This window comes from Neopelma chrysocephalum, unplaced genomic scaffold (genome assembly GCF_003984885.1).
Source record: "Neopelma chrysocephalum unplaced genomic scaffold, ASM398488v2 Primary Assembly neopelma1_24, whole genome shotgun sequence".
NCBI classification, from domain to species: Eukaryota; Metazoa; Chordata; class Aves; order Passeriformes; family Pipridae; genus Neopelma; species Neopelma chrysocephalum.
The window spans coordinates 3,421,271-3,438,320 of NW_020897693.1; the positions used below are offsets into that span (position 1 = coordinate 3,421,271).

At 35.7% G+C, this 17,050-nt stretch overlaps 1 protein-coding gene across 5 annotated transcripts in view; it reads left to right on the top strand.

The window, feature by feature from the left end:
- SBF2 (SET binding factor 2) overlaps positions 1 to 11,354 on the top strand; it is a 256,955-nt gene extending 245,601 nt beyond the window's left edge. For 3 of the 5 annotated variants that reach the window (XM_027700327.1, XM_027700320.1, XM_027700338.1), the window contains 5 exons: positions 4,003 to 4,107; positions 5,520 to 5,713; positions 6,129 to 6,216; positions 8,384 to 8,515; positions 8,790 to 9,343. In XM_027700327.1, the coding sequence (XP_027556128.1) occupies positions 4,003 to 4,107; positions 5,520 to 5,713; positions 6,129 to 6,216; positions 8,384 to 8,515; positions 8,790 to 8,888 (618 nt within the window). In that variant the 3' untranslated portion in view covers positions 8,889 to 9,343. Of the gene's footprint in view, positions 1 to 4,002; positions 4,108 to 5,519; positions 5,714 to 6,128; positions 6,217 to 8,383; positions 8,516 to 8,789 lie in introns of all 5 variants that reach the window. The other 2 variants (XM_027700345.1, XM_027700310.1) reach the window with 2 other exon arrangements.
- The last annotated feature ends 5,696 nt before the right edge of the window (positions 11,355 to 17,050 follow it).

Consider the following 17,050-nt stretch of genomic DNA (forward strand, 5'->3'; position numbering starts at 1 on the left):
TTTGGGCTCATTTAGGCTGCTTAGGTTTTGTCCTTTCTTCATCAACAGATGAAAAATGATCCCAGTATCATGATAGTTGTTGTAGTTATTTGGAGTGATTTAACATCTGTCTTCTCTTAAATGTTTGTTTGTTGATTGTAATTAATTAACAGTCCTAACATTTGGTTATCATCTTAATTGATGGTGCAGGAAAATGACAAGGGCATTATTCACTTCCTGGAGCCAATGTTTCAAGCCACATATATATCCAGATACACATCAGTATGCAGTTTTTTATTTTGAAAACTCTTTGAAGACTTTACCTTGTATTAAAGCTGGGTTTATGGAGCTTGATATTGCAATGCTTGGAAAATTGGGATATGCTGTGGGACCCCAAATTCCCCTGAATCAATGATTTTTGGCAAAGTCTTAATGCAGGAAGTTTGTGAATGGAAGTGAGTCCTTGAGGATAGACTTGCTTTTAAAAGAAAGTTAGCTTTATTCTGGCACATTCCTCAAATTTCCTTTGGTCTATTCCTTCCAATCCTAATCGATCAAACACAGGAACAATGCCCAATTAAAAAAATAATTTCTTATAAAACTCCCTTTGACTTCTTAGCACTTGTAACTTCACAAATACAAAGAAAGAACAGTCTGTCAGCAGGGGTCATATCAGGGATTGTTCAGCATAGTACAGAGAACTTTCCTATCAGGTAACTGGAGGCCACAAGTACATCAGGAATACAGCAACAATGATGTTCTGCATTTCTTCCTGGGGTAGATGCCAAACTATCCATATACACAACTGTGAGAAACTGCCATATAGCAGGGAAATTAGCCATATTATATTCTAAAGATATGTGGGTCAGGTTTTATAGAGTTTAAATGTTATTTGTGAATTAGATTATAGTAATAAAAGATAGCGATGGAAAGAACATTTGGAAAACTCTGGAGAGGTTGTATAAAGGTTACAAAAATATTCTTCTAAGTTTAAAAAGCAAAGAGAACTTTCTTTTAAAACAAGTTGTTAATTTAGGGCTATTGCTGATGCGAGAGAAAGACCTCTCTTTAATCATAAATCCACTGAGAATGTGTTGGTATCCAAAAAATGTTTGAACTGAGACCATATTTAGCATCGTAAATTACTGGGGAAGATTGATTCTCACTTAGTTTATAATGATAAGCCCAAATTTGTTTGTTCTAAAGCTTTTTTTCAATCAAAAACTAGACAATGCTCTTCAGGATGTAAAGCTGAAACAGAGGAGTTATTGAGTGGCTTAATTCAGCATTTTCATGGTACAATGTGATGCTCTTCTGTTAAGAGTGGATCAGATTCCAGTAGTTTTAAGAATTGTGAGAGATGAACCTGTGTGTCACTTACATCACTGATCATTACATGGTGATTGCTTCGAGCAGGGCTGGCAGAGATGCCACTTCTGGGTGCCAGTCCTGAAATTAGCTGTGCTGTAAATATACACTGTAAAGAAATAAAGCTGTGTAAGGGGTCAATGAATAACCAGCAGAACAATAAAAATGGCACTTCTGATTGTGTGCTGTTTTATGACTTCCAGTTATGTGCCAAAAAAGCTGATCTGTCCAACAAGACCATGAACCAAAAAGTTTATTCCAAATATTGAACAACTGGCCACGTGCAACTTGTTGCACTCGCAAGTCTGAACACTTGACAGAGGCAGCATCTGGATCACAGGATGCACATTCAGCATCTCCCCATTTGTGGTCTCAGAAGCCTTTTAGCCCAGGAGCTGAAGAGACTGTACTGACAAGGAAGGACTTCCAAAATAGAATTCTCTGTCACACTCAGGACATTTCACTGTGTAGGACTTTGTCCAGGTTGGTTTGTGTGTGCACGAAAACGCTGTGGATACAAAGAAGGTGATCAGTCTCCATAGTTCTGGAGCTTCTGCAGAGTTAACTCCTGTCTTTACCATTCAAATATTACAAAGCAGGTTACTTAGCAGATCTTTTGAAAGGCACAGTAATGCTAATTGCTTATAGTTGCTAATTGCAGGAAGTGGATATTCTTACAATTGTATTTGTTGTAACCTTTCTTTATGCTTCTGTAAACCTGCAACAGAAGAGGAACCAGAGAGATAAATTTAAGGATTTTTTTTCTTTTGAGGAAATGCATCTATTCATAGTCCATTCCACACATGGAAGAAAAAAAAATCTGAGGTTTTCAGTAAAATTTAAAACTGAAGGGGCAAGAGTAAATCTTAGTGATTTACTGACATGTATATTTTTTTACATGGAGTTTATTAAATGAGAATTTATTCCTAACTTTTCCAGTTATATATAGGAGATTGTTGAAAGTTTTTCATTTTAAGTTCTGGAAGCACTACTCACTGTGGAGCCAAAAAAGAAGGAATGTGACCCAGTTGCTAAGTAACAAGTTTCAGTTACTTCCAGATTCTGCAGAGAAAGACTCGTGCTCAGAAGTCAAGACTAGGGCAGAAAGAGAATGATCAGATTAAAACCTGACTAACTTTTAGCAATAAAGAGCTTGTATCCTTTTGCAGCAATTTGGAAAGCCTTTGAACATAAGAAGTCTTGTGGTAAATTGATTCCTTTTTATGTCTCCCATCCAGAAGCATTTTACGTTCAGCACTTTGAAAGAGAAACAAGTAATCTAGAGAAGGCTTTAGTCTGGCTTGTGTTCATCATTCCTTATTTTTGTATCTACCTGTGAAGATACTCCAAACAAAACTATTCTGGTTTTATTTTGTAACAGGAAGAGAGCCTATGTGGCTTGTGTGGCTTTTGACTACCAGAATTTAAAACTTCTGGTTTGATTCTTGCTGTTAAACCACATTTCTTATATTTAATTTCACTTTCGAGTTTTCTAATTTACCTTCAGCAAGGAAGAGTTTGGCTTTTTTATTTTCACTTATGAGTTCAAAATATAGTTTGGAAGTTAATTTCATGGTCAAAATGTTTTCTTACTTTAAAAATATAATAATTTTCTGTCTTTCAATCAATAGCAATTTCCTAAAGAATTTTTCAATCAAAAAGACAATAGGACTTGGAGAATATTATGAAATCTACTTTAATTATTAGGTAGAGTAGAGACTTACTACCTAATGAGTAGAGACCTACTTTCTCTACTTTGAAAATAAATGTCTTGGGGTTTAGTTGGCTTCTGTATAGTATGGGAAGTCTCTGCCCTATGGCAATTTTTCATTCCATCATCAATTCTTAGTTGCATTTGCAAAATTGAATTTTTAATTTTATTTTATTAAAAATCAGATTTTCATAGCAATACAGTTGTTGAAAGTAAAAATGCAGAAAGGAAGCATGGCAAGGAATATGGACCACACATCAAAGTCATGACAAATGTATCAATGAGTGTTCACAAGTAAACATAAACTAATAAAATTGCTTCTTTTTACTTAACTTTGCACTATCTTATTAGCAGGAAATAACCCTAACTAGAGGTTATCAACATAGGTCATATTCCCAAGGTCCACAACAAGAACATGTTGTTACAGTTTGGCATCCAAATTGAATAAATCTTTCTGTTTCATTTCCTTCTTTTATTACAGCTTTGTATCACATTTTATAAACCAGGGTAAATGTTAACATTGGCAATGTGCAATGTTGGCGTCACGGCGCAGAATTTGTTCTTTGTAAATATTTTCATAAAATACAGCCTGTCCTTATCATTGTTGTGTTTCTGTTGGGACAATTGGTGTTTAATTTTGTGTGTTCAGGAGAACTAGCAGAGAATTGAAAGCGTAATGGCTCCCCCAACCTGGGACATCCAGGAAGAATGATGTGGCTGATGCTGTACTTGGTTGCCTTTGACTCCTGAGTCCGGTGGATTTCATTTTATAGCTCATTTGACAGAGGTTTTTGAACTTTATTGGACAACATGGCCTGAAGGGTCACTGTGTAAAAACATTGGCTAGAAGATGGTTGTATAAAGATGGTTGTATAAAAACGATTGCCAGGAAGTGATCAGTTAGAAATGTTTATCCTTAAGAAAACCCTTGTTATTTGTTTCAGGAAATCGAAAGGTTGGAAAGTAAATTAAATCAGAGCCCAGAAAGGTGGCAGCTCTTGTGGGAAAGGGTCAAAATGAATCTAAAGGATGACACCAGACAAGACAATGTAAGTAGTAAAAGAGCTCGTCCAATAGAATGATTCCGTTCCTGCTATATAGGCTACCTGGGGCACTGACAAAATCACTGTATTTCTTGGAGTAAAATACTGCTTTTGAAAAATTGAATATGTTGTTCTAACCCATGATACTGGCTTTGTATTTCTTAGTGTAGAAAAATATATTTATGCTTGTGCTATTTATCTAATTGCTTTTCCAGAGTAGATGAAGGCATATGGATAAAACGAGCTTGAGCATTTTACTAATACACAAAAATATGATTTTATCTATCTAAAAGATTTTTTAAGTACAAAAAAAGCTCACTTACTGAAAGTAGCCAAAAGGACATCACAGAGTTTCAGAGATAAGTAAAGATATTCCCATGAGTAAATGGAATTATCAGTTTCTAAATAAAGGTAGGAAGTACTCATGCTTGTGTTTCCAGTTCTTGGCTGTGGTAAAAAGAATAGTTGACAATATAGATATTTCCTAAGTCAAAGGCTGCTTCTTTTCTATCTGTGTGCACTAGGAATAATGTTAGATTTTTTTTTTTTGGTGAGCTTTCCCTATGAACTTGTCACAGTAATTACCAGCTCAGGACTGTACCCTAACTCTTCAGCTTCCTGTGCTTGTTCAGATTTGCCCCACTCCATGCAGTGGTTAGTCCACAGCACTGCTTTGTTATCTGTCCTTTGCTGTCAGGAAAGCAATATGCTTTATGTCTGTCAGTCATTCACATTCACTTCATATCCTGGACAAATTCAAGATGAAAAAAGTTTCATCCTAGCAAAGCAGAGGATATTTTTCGATTGAGTTGGAAGCAGAAAATAAAATGCAAGTAGAAATATATCTGATGTCAGTCTCCTGTCCTAGCTGTTATTTAAGGATGCTCAGATACATACAACAGCTAAGGGTGAACTCCAAAGGAACTCTATCTCTAGAATGCTGTCATTTAGATTAAGACCAAATTCAGGATCCCCCTTTTTCCAGGTTACTGAGATTCTAGTAAAATGATATGAATCTATAAAGTAGCCCTTGGAAACTGCAGTCTTTTTCTTTCCTCCCTTCCTTCACCATGAAATTAGGTAAATTTATTGTATCCAAATATCTGATTAGTTCTAGGTGCTTCTGAGAAAGCAAGGGAAATATCGTTCAACGTTCCGTCACTGCAATACATGAGGCTTTTCTGAAATACTAATTTCCCACACCTTGTGAACCCTTCTGCTTAAGAAAAACATGGGATTGCCATCCCTCTGGCTTCTTCTCTGAGGCAGCACTGACTTGCATTAAGATCTTTTTTTTTGGCCTCGTAATAATTCAGAACTTACATGTTGTACCACGTATTGTCATTATAATGTTGAGACAGTCTCACAACGCAAGACACATTGCATTACCTTTTTTCTTTTATTTTCATCTCTTTTAGCTCCAGAAACATCCTTCTGGCTCCTCAGGGATGATGCCAGCTAATCTACATTCCTATCAAAAGAGGTCTTTGTTGGAAATACCTGACAGTGGGCTGGGTGAGGAGCAGAGTGCAAGCATCTCTCCCTCTAATGGAGTAGACAGAAGAACAACAACGCTGTACAATCATTTCACATCAAAGAATGATGAAAATAGGTAAACCAAATAATCATGGAGTATTTATGAATATTTTATTAGATTGGTAAAATCTCCACCTTAGGAAAAAATGAAATTTTTATAGGCACAGAGTGCTTTGTGACTACCTTATTCCTTCTTTGTGGTTTTGATTACATTTAATTGTCTCGGCTTCTATCTTTTAGCATCATCTTTCCATCTTCCCTTTTAGTAGGTGCACAAGCAAATAGGTGTACATTTAATGCATGCAAAGTACTGAAGCAGTATTTATCAGTGTATCACAGTTACCAATAACTAAACTACAGGTTTAAAACTGATTAGTTTTACTGCAGTAAAAGAGGTGTTTGAATATGTATATAGCCACTTTGGGGCCTTTGTATATCAGCATATTCATATTATGGAATCACGTGCCACTCATATTTTCTGTACCTTTCAGGTCTTTTGAAGGTACGCTGTACAAAAGAGGGGCATTGCTAAAAGGTTGGAAACCTCGCTGGTTTGTGCTGGATGTGACAAAACACCAGGTAAAAACCTTTTCAGATAATGGACTTCTTTTATTATTAGTTTGCTCCTTTTTTATTTACTGGGTTTGTATGGATTGATTTTACAAACAATACTAATAATGATTATTTTCAGATGTGATGTGTGTCACATCATCCTAGACCTATCTATGTTTATCTTGAGTAGCTGATACAGCACTCTGCGTGGGCAGAGGGGTTTTAGTATTTTGCTTTTTTTGAAAGAGTGATAACTATTTAGCATGTAATCATTGAAAGACTTTTTGGACTGGTAGTCATGCATTTGTGTTTAGACCCAAACATTTTTTACCTACTTCACAGCTAAGGGGAAAAAAAACCATGTAGTGCCTGAGGACATTTTCTGGGATTTGTGGTATACAAGCACTACAAGCAATTTTTTTAAGCACTACTAACTCTAGAATATAATTAAGCAATTAAGTGGTGAACATAATTTGCCCTTTAACATGACCTCTTTAGTTTCCAAAAGAACTGAAAACTCTTTTTTGAACTAGGGGGAAAAACTTAGAAGGTATATCCTGGAGTGCAGTTGGGCTGCTGAGAGCTAATATCATAACTGAGCAAGTTTAATTCAGGCGTTCGTGTTGAATCTGCAGTAGTTATTGTACGCTCAGTGTGTATTTTGTAGCCTCTTTACTCCTCAAGCACTTTAACATGAGCATTTTTCTTTGCCAATAAAAGGACATTATCTACTCTGGAAAACCATAATCTGAATTACTTTAGCAGAAAAATCCATTTACCTCACTTGACTTTTTAGTGGCTTTCTGTAGCCTATATTTGAGAAACCTGACCTGGAAACTCTGTATGAGTGTCTAGTGTGGAGAGCAGGAACACAGATATCTCTGAAATGAGTTTGCATTTCGTGAATTGCTTAAAATGGGTTAAAATTTCATCTCAAACCTTTATTTCTAAAAATCCTGAAATGCCATGTTCCTGATTGCACAATCATTTCAGGCGTACTTTAGATTAGTCATAGTCACATAAATTTAGTAGCAAAATTATTCATTTATATTACACCTAATCATTGTTACAGCAAAGAGCACCAAAACCAGAAAAGATCTGTTGGTCTAAGCTTTTTATCCAATTTACAATGTATGCCAGAATTCTGCAGTAGAAATTTTTGGCCTCGGGTACTTCAAATAATGGTGGGTCATGAGGCAGTAATCTTCATTGAGCCAAATATTCCACACAATGGGGGTTGTAACCTTTGAGACTCGTGTCATGCTTTTGTTTAAAAAATATTAATTTATTGTAGTCAATACACTTAAAAATATGTAATATAGATAAAGACAGTCATCTTTTGAAATGCTGATTGAGAATTTTTAGATTAGTGTGGTAAAATATCAGCAAAAAGTGCTGATTGTAATTATTCCTCCTGATACTCAGGAGAGAAGGTTCATTTTGCAGGAGAAAAAAATACTTTCATTTTTTGTATAACCAAATATCCTTCTGAGTATCATAAATGTACAAGTAATACGGGTCAATCTTAGTTGGAATTCTGTTGTTTGACCTTTGCTGTGAAGATTTGTGTTACTGTTTTGCATTGGTTTTTGGGAATTTATTGGGGTTTTGTCAGGTTTTTGGTTTGGGGTTTTTTTGGAACTTGTTTGCATGTTGAAACTCAGTTTACAGAGTGAATAATATTCATATCAAAGTATCTTTGCAAGGAAAAAAAGAAAAAGCAAACTTCATTCAACCAATATGTGCAGTATAGGAAAATGTGAGTTTTCTATGTAATTTATAATTACATAAAATTACACTTGAATTTTTGCTGATCATTTTAAATTCTTGAAATACAGCGGCAAAGTGTTCTGTTAATGCCCTAAAGAAGTAAAGCTTTTGAGTTAGTTTGAATGTAATGGACAGTGAAGAGCTGGTTCTGTTACAAAAACTAAAAAGGAATGCTGAATCCTAAAGACCAGGTTCTACTTTCATGCTTCACATGTCCTCTGCCCAAAAGCAATCCATGACTACTTGCTTCTCTGCCATGAAACCCTGGTGACAAAATACTTTTTCCCCCATCTCCTCGGGTCCTAATGTTTGTGGCTTCCACCCTTACCACTCCATGCCCCCAGACTGTACCCAGGAAAAGGGAAGAAAAGTGAAAGGTCCATCTAAATAACATATTTGGATTTCTTTATCTCTTGTGTTCCAGCTGCGATACTATGACTCTGGGGAGGATACAAGCTGCAAGGGACACATAGACCTTGCAGAAGTAGAAACTGTGATTCCTGCTTCTCCAACAATTGGAGCCCCGAAACATGCAAGTGAAAAAGCATTTTTTGATGTAAGTACATCTGGTCTTTACTTGATCTTTATGTGAAACTTTCTTCCCTTGGTGTGTTTAACCTACTGCTTTCAGCCCTTTTGAAAGGTGTGAGCTGGGAAGGAGCTGTCATACCATCTCTAGACCAGATTTTACATAGCTAGCATCACTCTCAACAGCAGCAGTTCAAAAATGTGACATTCACACCCAATTAGCACATTGATTATTACAGTTCAGAGTTTCCTTTTCTGTGTGTTGACTTGTCTGTCTTCGTGTTCTTGTTTTTCCTTTGCAGTTGAAGACAAATAAACGTGTGTATAATTTTTGTGCCCAAGATGCACAGAGTGCTCAACAATGGATGGATAGGATCCAGAGCTGCATTTCAGATGCTTAGGAAGGAAAAGCGTTCCATGATAAAGTCACGTTTAAAGCACCTCTTCCTGGAAGAAGCTAAGTTCTGGAATGTTACTGACAGACAACCCGCCTTCCTTACATTTCAGCCATTAAAGTTCAAAATATGCTAAAGTTCCTTTTCTGTTTAATGATTATAACCACTGTAACTGCTATTTTTTTTCCTGCAGGGAGGACTTGGAAAAATAATAATCCATTTATCCTGAATTTCCTCTTTCTTCAGTACAATTCCTAGCTATAAAAATGAGCTGTACTTGCACTATCATCCAATCCCGGTTTTCTCATTTCAGAGCTATTCTATTAGGAAACTTGTCTAAAGGAATTTGTAGAAATTTTCCCTCCAAGAAGAAGTGTATTTTTACTTTATTTAGATTTTTAAGCAGAATGTCCTTATTTCCAAGCTAGTCAAAAGTAAGAGGGAACATGTCTACAATTCCTCCGAACAAATAAAAAAATAAAGCTTGTGGGTCCAGTGACATACATATCAGGTTGCCAATGTTTATAGACAGTTGATATTTTTTAAAGACCAAAAAGTGACTTTCAAGTGTCTTCTCAGTGTGCTGGTCATTCTCTAATCTTGTGCTCTGCTGAGTGCTTCTGCAATGTCGTTATGGAATTTCAAATTCTAGGGATTATCTGAAGACCATAGCACTTTTATTTTGGATCCTGTTTGCAATTACAATGGGATAAATGAAAGAAAACTGGCCAACACGATCCAGGAGAAATGGAAAACAACAAACTAGGAATTCAGTAGAAGAAAGATCTCTTATGTGTGAGTTGTATATGTTAATTTATATGCTGTTCTGCTCATTGTAAAATAAAAAATAACGAACATGATAATGCACTAAACAATGAAGCAAGCACTTGCACTGAAATCTTTAAAATGCAGACATTTTGCAGGACAGAGGTAAGTTATTTGTAGCAGAACAATACTAGCTAGTTAACAACATTTACAGATATTAAATATGTACATAATCCAGTTTGATGTGTTGTGATTTGATACTTTTTAAACATTTTTTTGCACATTAATTGGAAGACTGTTTATAGATTTTTACTTTTGATGAAATTGTGTTTGTTCTGCTTAAGATCCTGGCAAAACATTTTTAATAGCCCCAAATTAGTAGAAATTTTACAGTCTACAAATAGTGAGGACATTGAGTAGAATATGTAGGTAATAAAGCCATTGTTTTTACTTTGAAATGTTAATATGTTAAATAGCACACTAATATTACAAAAGGTCTGTATATATGATTCACTATTTTCTCATTTTTCCAGACGTTCTGCTTGTAATTTAATGTCAGCCTAACCAAACTGACTATACTTACAAGATTTTTCAGTTATTAAATTTTGTGGGTTTTTTTATAACTAATGTATTTTGTCAGAAAGGAACCTAGATTTCTCACCACACACAATAGGAAATGCAGCTGTTTTTAATGCCTTTGCAATTTCAAAACAAAAATATGAAGGATTTTTCTAGCATTTTTCAATTGACAAATTTCCACCTGTGACAATGGTGTTTGCACATTTGTATTTTTCTTTGTATATGAAGTACTTTTATATGTACTTTGTAAAATACTGATCGTGTTCTTAGGTTATATGAAAATATACATACCACTGCTTATTTTGTAACTAGTTAATTTTAACTCTTGTATGTTATGTGATATATGTATGCTAACCATCTTGTAATAAATACACTTCTTAAGGAAAAGTAAAACCTTTCCTTTTACTGTAAAAGAGAAAAAAGCAAAACCCACATGTTGAAATATTCCATGGGCACAAGACAAATCCTTATTTACTCTGTATTGAGAATAGTGGGTGTATTAAAAACTATGTGGTCTTTTGTATACTTGTAAATATTCTTACATCAAAGTTGCACTTGAGCATCCTTAACTCAAACACTTGTCAACAGTAACACTAAAGAAATCAGAATTTAAAGCAAAATTATCATTCTAACAAGTCTCAATGTATAGCCTTTACTAAAAGGCTAAAAAATACATATAGTGTTTGTACTAAGTCATTGAAAAATGACGTTAAATATATTTTTAAAAGAAGATTCTCTGTTGTGTTGCAACATAAGTCAACTGCATACTTTCACCCTGAAACGTCTCTCACTCATATCACTTTATGCAACAATGATCTAGTTCATAAGAAATAAAATCTGAAAAATGGCAAGGTCTTGCTTGAGAATGTGCATCTAAATTGAGTAACTGAGTGCAGTGTGGGGTAGCAGAGGTAAAATGGAAAGGGAACGTGTGACGGAGGTAGGGGACCTGTGACAATTCTGGGATGCTGTGGTGCTTAGATGATACGGTTTGCATATTGAGCTTGGCATGGATGCTAATGTTGCCTTAAATGTTGATCTCAATTTTTAGTGTCTGTATTGATGGAAAATGGACTTGAGCAACTTAACTTAAAAATATCCAAATAAAAGCTGAAATGAGATAAATTATATTTGTGGTGTTTGTATAAGGAATTTGCAAGGGAATAGTAGAAATAGGCTCTTGGTGTGAAGACACAAGGTTTGCAGTGTCCCTGAGGGTCTCTTCTTTGGTAAATGAACATTCAAACAAAGACTTAAATAAAAATGTGGAGGTTTTCATAGCATGAGCTGCAAGGTTTGCCTGTGTGTTTAAGTTGTGGCAGCAGCAGTAGAGCATTAGAAACTGAGAATTTCTTTGGGAAAAATTCTGTGTACAAAGGGATTCATCTTCCTATTCAATGAAAATTTTCCAGAAAAAAGGAACCCATCCAGGAGTTGGGGATGAGGCAAACGTGCTTCCTCTGGTGTGTCATATCACTATTCCTGTGCTGTGAATCATAACGTTCCTGCTGTAGAAAAGAGAATTACAGTGGGCCTTACATAAGAGAAGAAGATTGTTTGCCCTTCTGTGCTCAGTAACAAAACATCCACATAGTAGGCGATGGAATGAACCAAGTTTAAGCTTTGAAGAGTTGTTACTGGGATATTATATTAGTGATTTCTTTTTCCTATCTAAAAAACAAGTGTTTTCTATAAAAATTCTTACTTTTCAAGGAACCTTAGAATTAGTACACTAAAAAATAAAATACTTAGCATGCCACAAGTGTGGGTCAGTGGTTATGTAATGATACACAAACAGCTAACAGACTCAAGAACAAATGTTCAGAATTTTGTATCACATCCCACACACATTATTTGTATCTGATATTTTGTGAATTTCAGACATAACAAAAATGTGGTGATCTTGTCCAAATACTGTCATTTCGCCTTTTCATCCTGTAATATTCTTGGAGTATGTGTAAGTGGCTGCACCACATTTCTCATTTTTCATATTTGTGATCATCCAAATATTTTGTCTGTTCATGATTATCCTGTGGTTGCTTTGGGGAGTCAGAAAACTGAAATTAATCTACCCATTCCCCAGTTATGCTAAAGTTCATGCTGAGTATCACTGTCGCCCCTACTTTCTGGGGTATTGTCTGCACTTGATCAGTTGCTTCCCAGATTTTGCCTACTGGGCAAGCCAAGGGCAGTGTCAGCATCCATGCTCTCATTTGGGAAATTTTCATCTTTGAGTTTTTTCACATACAACTTTTTCTTAATTGACTGTCAAATGAAGATGCTGCATTGTTTCCTCTCTTCACTTACTAGTCCAACCAGCCTCTCGAAGGAGTGGATTGCTAATACAAGTGCTGCTGATGAGAATTGGTTTTGTGTTTCTTTTTCTGTAATACAGAATCTTCAAATCAATTAAATGTAATCAATGAAAGCTACCATCTTTATCCACAATCATATTAAAATAATTAAATAACTCCTCTTCTTACTACTGACAGTTATGGAAGTTTCTCCTTCATCACAAAGCTGCCTTTGGGAGCCAAAGGGACTAACACTGATGTTCTTTCCAATTTAGCAAACACCTGTGAAATAACACAGCTCTTAATGACTTGAGATTGTCATAATGCTCATCTGAATCACTCCTGAGAAGACAAAGAGTCTTTCTTAAACTGACATACTTGATTTCTTACATAGACTCCATATGTTGTTTCTTAGAAAGTTCTCAAAGCCCCATCTTGGAACGAAAGGTAAAAGCCATTTTAAAGGCAGACACCCCAACATATTTTTTTGTTTATACCTTGATCTCTGTGCAGACCCTACAAACCAGGAGATTTATGTACTAGTGGCAGCTGAATTATAATTCCAGATTGTTAGTCGTATCTAGCCAAAATGCTCTCTTACTTTATTTGTGATGGTCTAATCTGATCTCTGCTTCTCTCAAATATTGCTTGTTGTCACTGTCAGTGGGAAATTGCGTTTTGTCCAGTTGAAGGTTGCAGCATACAATTCAATATTCTTGCTTTCTCTTCAAATTTTGCTTAGATGTCAGAAATGTTGCTTGATTTGTGTATGTTTGCTGTTTTTTCATTGTCTACTCTTTGGTAACAATGTTTTGTTTAAGTATCTTCTAAGGGACTCATGGAGAGCCTGTATTTTTATCTCTAAAATAGGCAATAGTAGAAGATGGAAATAGTTAGGCTAAAAGGAGCACAATACTATGCTGAAAGGATATGTTATACATATGCTATGCTATACAAAGGTAGCAGTTGTTTAAGGTATTAAGTAGTACTCCTTCCTTACCCTCTTAATCACCTAGAAGAACCTGAGGCATAGTCTTGATTTACTTGAAGATTTATTTATTGATGATTATTTATCAGAGTATATCAATGAATACCTTGTTGTTTAATGACTTTCTCTCACTGTTCAATTCAATGAGGATTCTTGTATTTCAAGCCCGTCACCAAACAGGACCTCAAAAACTTGGTAGTGTCCATTTGTGTTAAAAATCTCAATTAATTGTCCAAGTTTTATACTAGGTACAACATCCCTGTTTAATGATGGACAGATGAGACTGCTTTGAATTTAGTTCAAAATGATAACTTTATAAAGTTGTGTATAATTATGAATGAAGCTCAATATAAGTTAGAGTACAGGTAAAGTCACTCTCAAGTTTAAATACTTGCATGCACAGGTTTTGCATATGTTGCATTGGTTTTGTGCCATCACAATAGTTAAAACTGACTTTTATTTCTTCTGTGCTCACATTGTCCCTCACATTAAATATTTTAATGGAGTAGTTGAAGCAATTGCTTATGCTAACTAATCAAAAATGCTTATATTGTGTAGTATCTTTGTAACATTTCATCCAGGCAAATGATTTAGGATTGGAACTTTGAAAAAAACATTGGAGAGTTAGTGCTGGAATTACAATTGAACTTTGGTGAAGTTGAGCAGCCTTTTTCTCTGAGATGCCTCTAAGGTATTTTTCTTTATTATACTTCTTTTAAAACTTTTGAAGAAATTTCATTTTCAGTGCCTTCTGAATTTGTGCAGTTCCTGTATTTTCTTTAGAGTGAAATGAAATTAAGTTCAAGTGTCCCTTCTGCTTTTCTTACTTTACTCATAAGAACTAGTTTTCTTCATCTTTAGAACTGTTTTCTGACTAAAAACCAGTCAAAATTTAAGTCAAAATTAACTTGGTTTCTTCCACTTCAGGCTCCTGACTGAAAGGAAAGCTCGCAGTAAGTCCCTTTTTCGGGTATGAGTATGTAGCAATGCCTGAAAACCTGGAAAATATCCCATCAAGTGATAATGAACCAGAGCCAGGAATAAATTGAGGAGCTGGTTTTGGTATGTAGAATCGTGTCGTTGACCACTGTGTGTATGATGTATGTTAGCAGTGTCAGGACAGGCTGTAGGTCTTGTGACAACCTCAGAAAGTATCATGCTGTTGCTATGGCATCTGTTTTTAACCCTGAAATATCTAAGATTTGTGTGCTCCCTGCATTTATAGGCTTCTGAGACTTTGTCTCTTTAGTGGCACAAATTTCTGGAGAGAAAATAATTTTACAGCTAAACTCATTTTTATCAATTATTATTTCAGTTGTTAAAACCACACAGCTGACCACACAGTGACAGGTTTCTCAACCTAAGAACAAAAAACAAACCTGGAGCTATTTCCTATGGTACTGAATGTGTTTTAGTTCAAAGACTACTGCACACAGATTTTTGTCATGCAAGCAGATTTTCCATTTTTGCTGTCAATAAGGTCATGTATACTCTAGCAACTTGCTAAGGACTACCACCAAATTTTTTAGCTGTTTTCTGAAAGGCCTCAATTTAAAAATATTTCTCCCCTGTCCTAGGCCACTGCATGCATGTTGCCTTTATGTGTTCAGGTATTTCATGGAAACACAATTCTGTGAAACTTTCCTGCTTTTTGTTTTCTCAGACCTGCTCACCATTCCACAGTGAAACACTGCGCGTTTACGTTGTTTTAAATTAAATTCATATAATACTTGAGATAAGGACAGCTTTCCTTATTTGATGATGTCTCTAAAGACAACTTGCTAACTTTATTTGAAAAATGAGTATGTACATCTAAAAGAGGCAGAGATCCTTCCGTTTATCTTGAAATTCCTGCCCAATGATTTCTGTAAATTTTCATTATCAGTCTGAGTTACATGAAAGTGTGATGAGGCCTCCAGTGACACCTGAAATTACAAGTTATTGTATTACTGCTCTCACTGGTTTTTATTAGAAGTTAACATTTTAGATTAACCTTTGTATATATTTTGTTCTCACCAAGCCAGGATGAACAGAGATTAGGAAGACTATGGATGTCAAAAAGTAGAGAAGTGAGGGGAAAAGCAACTACCCGGCTGGTAGTTGGTGGCTGACATAGGAATGAGTTGGTGCCAGTGTAAAGCAGAGATCAAAACAGCAGATGTAAGCAGCTGTGAGTGCATATCCATTAAACAGAGGATCAAAAAATTAGAAAGGAAAAAGGTGTCTGTGACAGAGTGGAGTGTTGGAAAGCTTACAGTGCAAATGGGAAGAATTGCAGGTAAGCAGGCCCTGGAAGTCGATTCCATACACCCACATCTCCAGTAGCAAAGGAAGACTTCCCGTCTCCTTTGCTTTCCTCTGAGCAGTTGCATTATCTGTTCACCAGAATCTCCCTCCATACTTGTCTCACTCCCTGTTTTGTGGGTTTGACCTTTACTTGTCTGATTGTGTCTAAATTTAGATGAGAAATTCTTGAGAAGCAAAGATGATCCATGTTAACTTGTTCCCTGGAGATGCCTCGAATACTTGCAGGTGCTGTGATATGCTTAAAGCCAAAAGGAAAAAAGTCTTTGTTTTTCCAAGTGCTCTGAAATTAGTGGCTAATTCAAGTTGTACATCTATATTTTGCAGTTTTGGGGAGCAGGGAGAACAAGGTTGGTGATTGAGCGTGGTGTGTCATAAGGGATAAGGGGCCAGTTTGTAAAACTGGATCTGAGCCTGGATTTCAGACACTCTCAGCATTTGACATGTGATTATCGCTCTTTGGAATTAGATTTAACAGCACTGGGGAAAGAGGTTAACGTGAAGCCAACGTCAAGTATGCTGAACTCTGGTCATTGAAAATACCATTGCTAATATTACTATAAGTGTATTTCCAGTAGAACATCACAGCTTTGTTTATCAAGCGCAGACTTAGCCAAATTATTATCAGCTGCTGGAGATGGGTACAAAGGATGCACTGTCAAGTCTCTACTTGAATTTCCAAATTTGGGCCATTCTTTCCATGATGTAACATACTTATCTGTTAAATGGATATTCTCAAATGTGCAATAATTAATAATATAGGATTTTATGTGTATAGGAGAATATTGATGTCTTTGCTTTATGTTTTTTGCTTTAACCAAAACAATTTGGTTATAAATTTTCTTGGCGTTTCTTCAGCGTAGCTGAGCATGAGCTACTGTCAGAGGCAGCACAGAAGACAAAATGGACCAGTGGGCTGACCGAAAATTGCTAATACAATGCCGTGTCTTATTACTAATTATTGCTAATATATGCATATATGCTAATATATGCATTACTAATTATTGCTAATATATGCATATTAAGATATGTCATTAATATTGTTATTTCCTGTAGGACAGAATTCCCAGCAGTTTGAAACACAAACAGCACACCTAAAGTGAAATATCCTTTGGTATGTAAACTGAATGTTTTTCAGCCAGAAACCTCACAGCAAACACGCCTGTGGAAATAAAATAATAATAAACACGTGCAAAGGGAAGAAGCAAAACATATGTTAGGGCAGTAAAAGTGGGCCC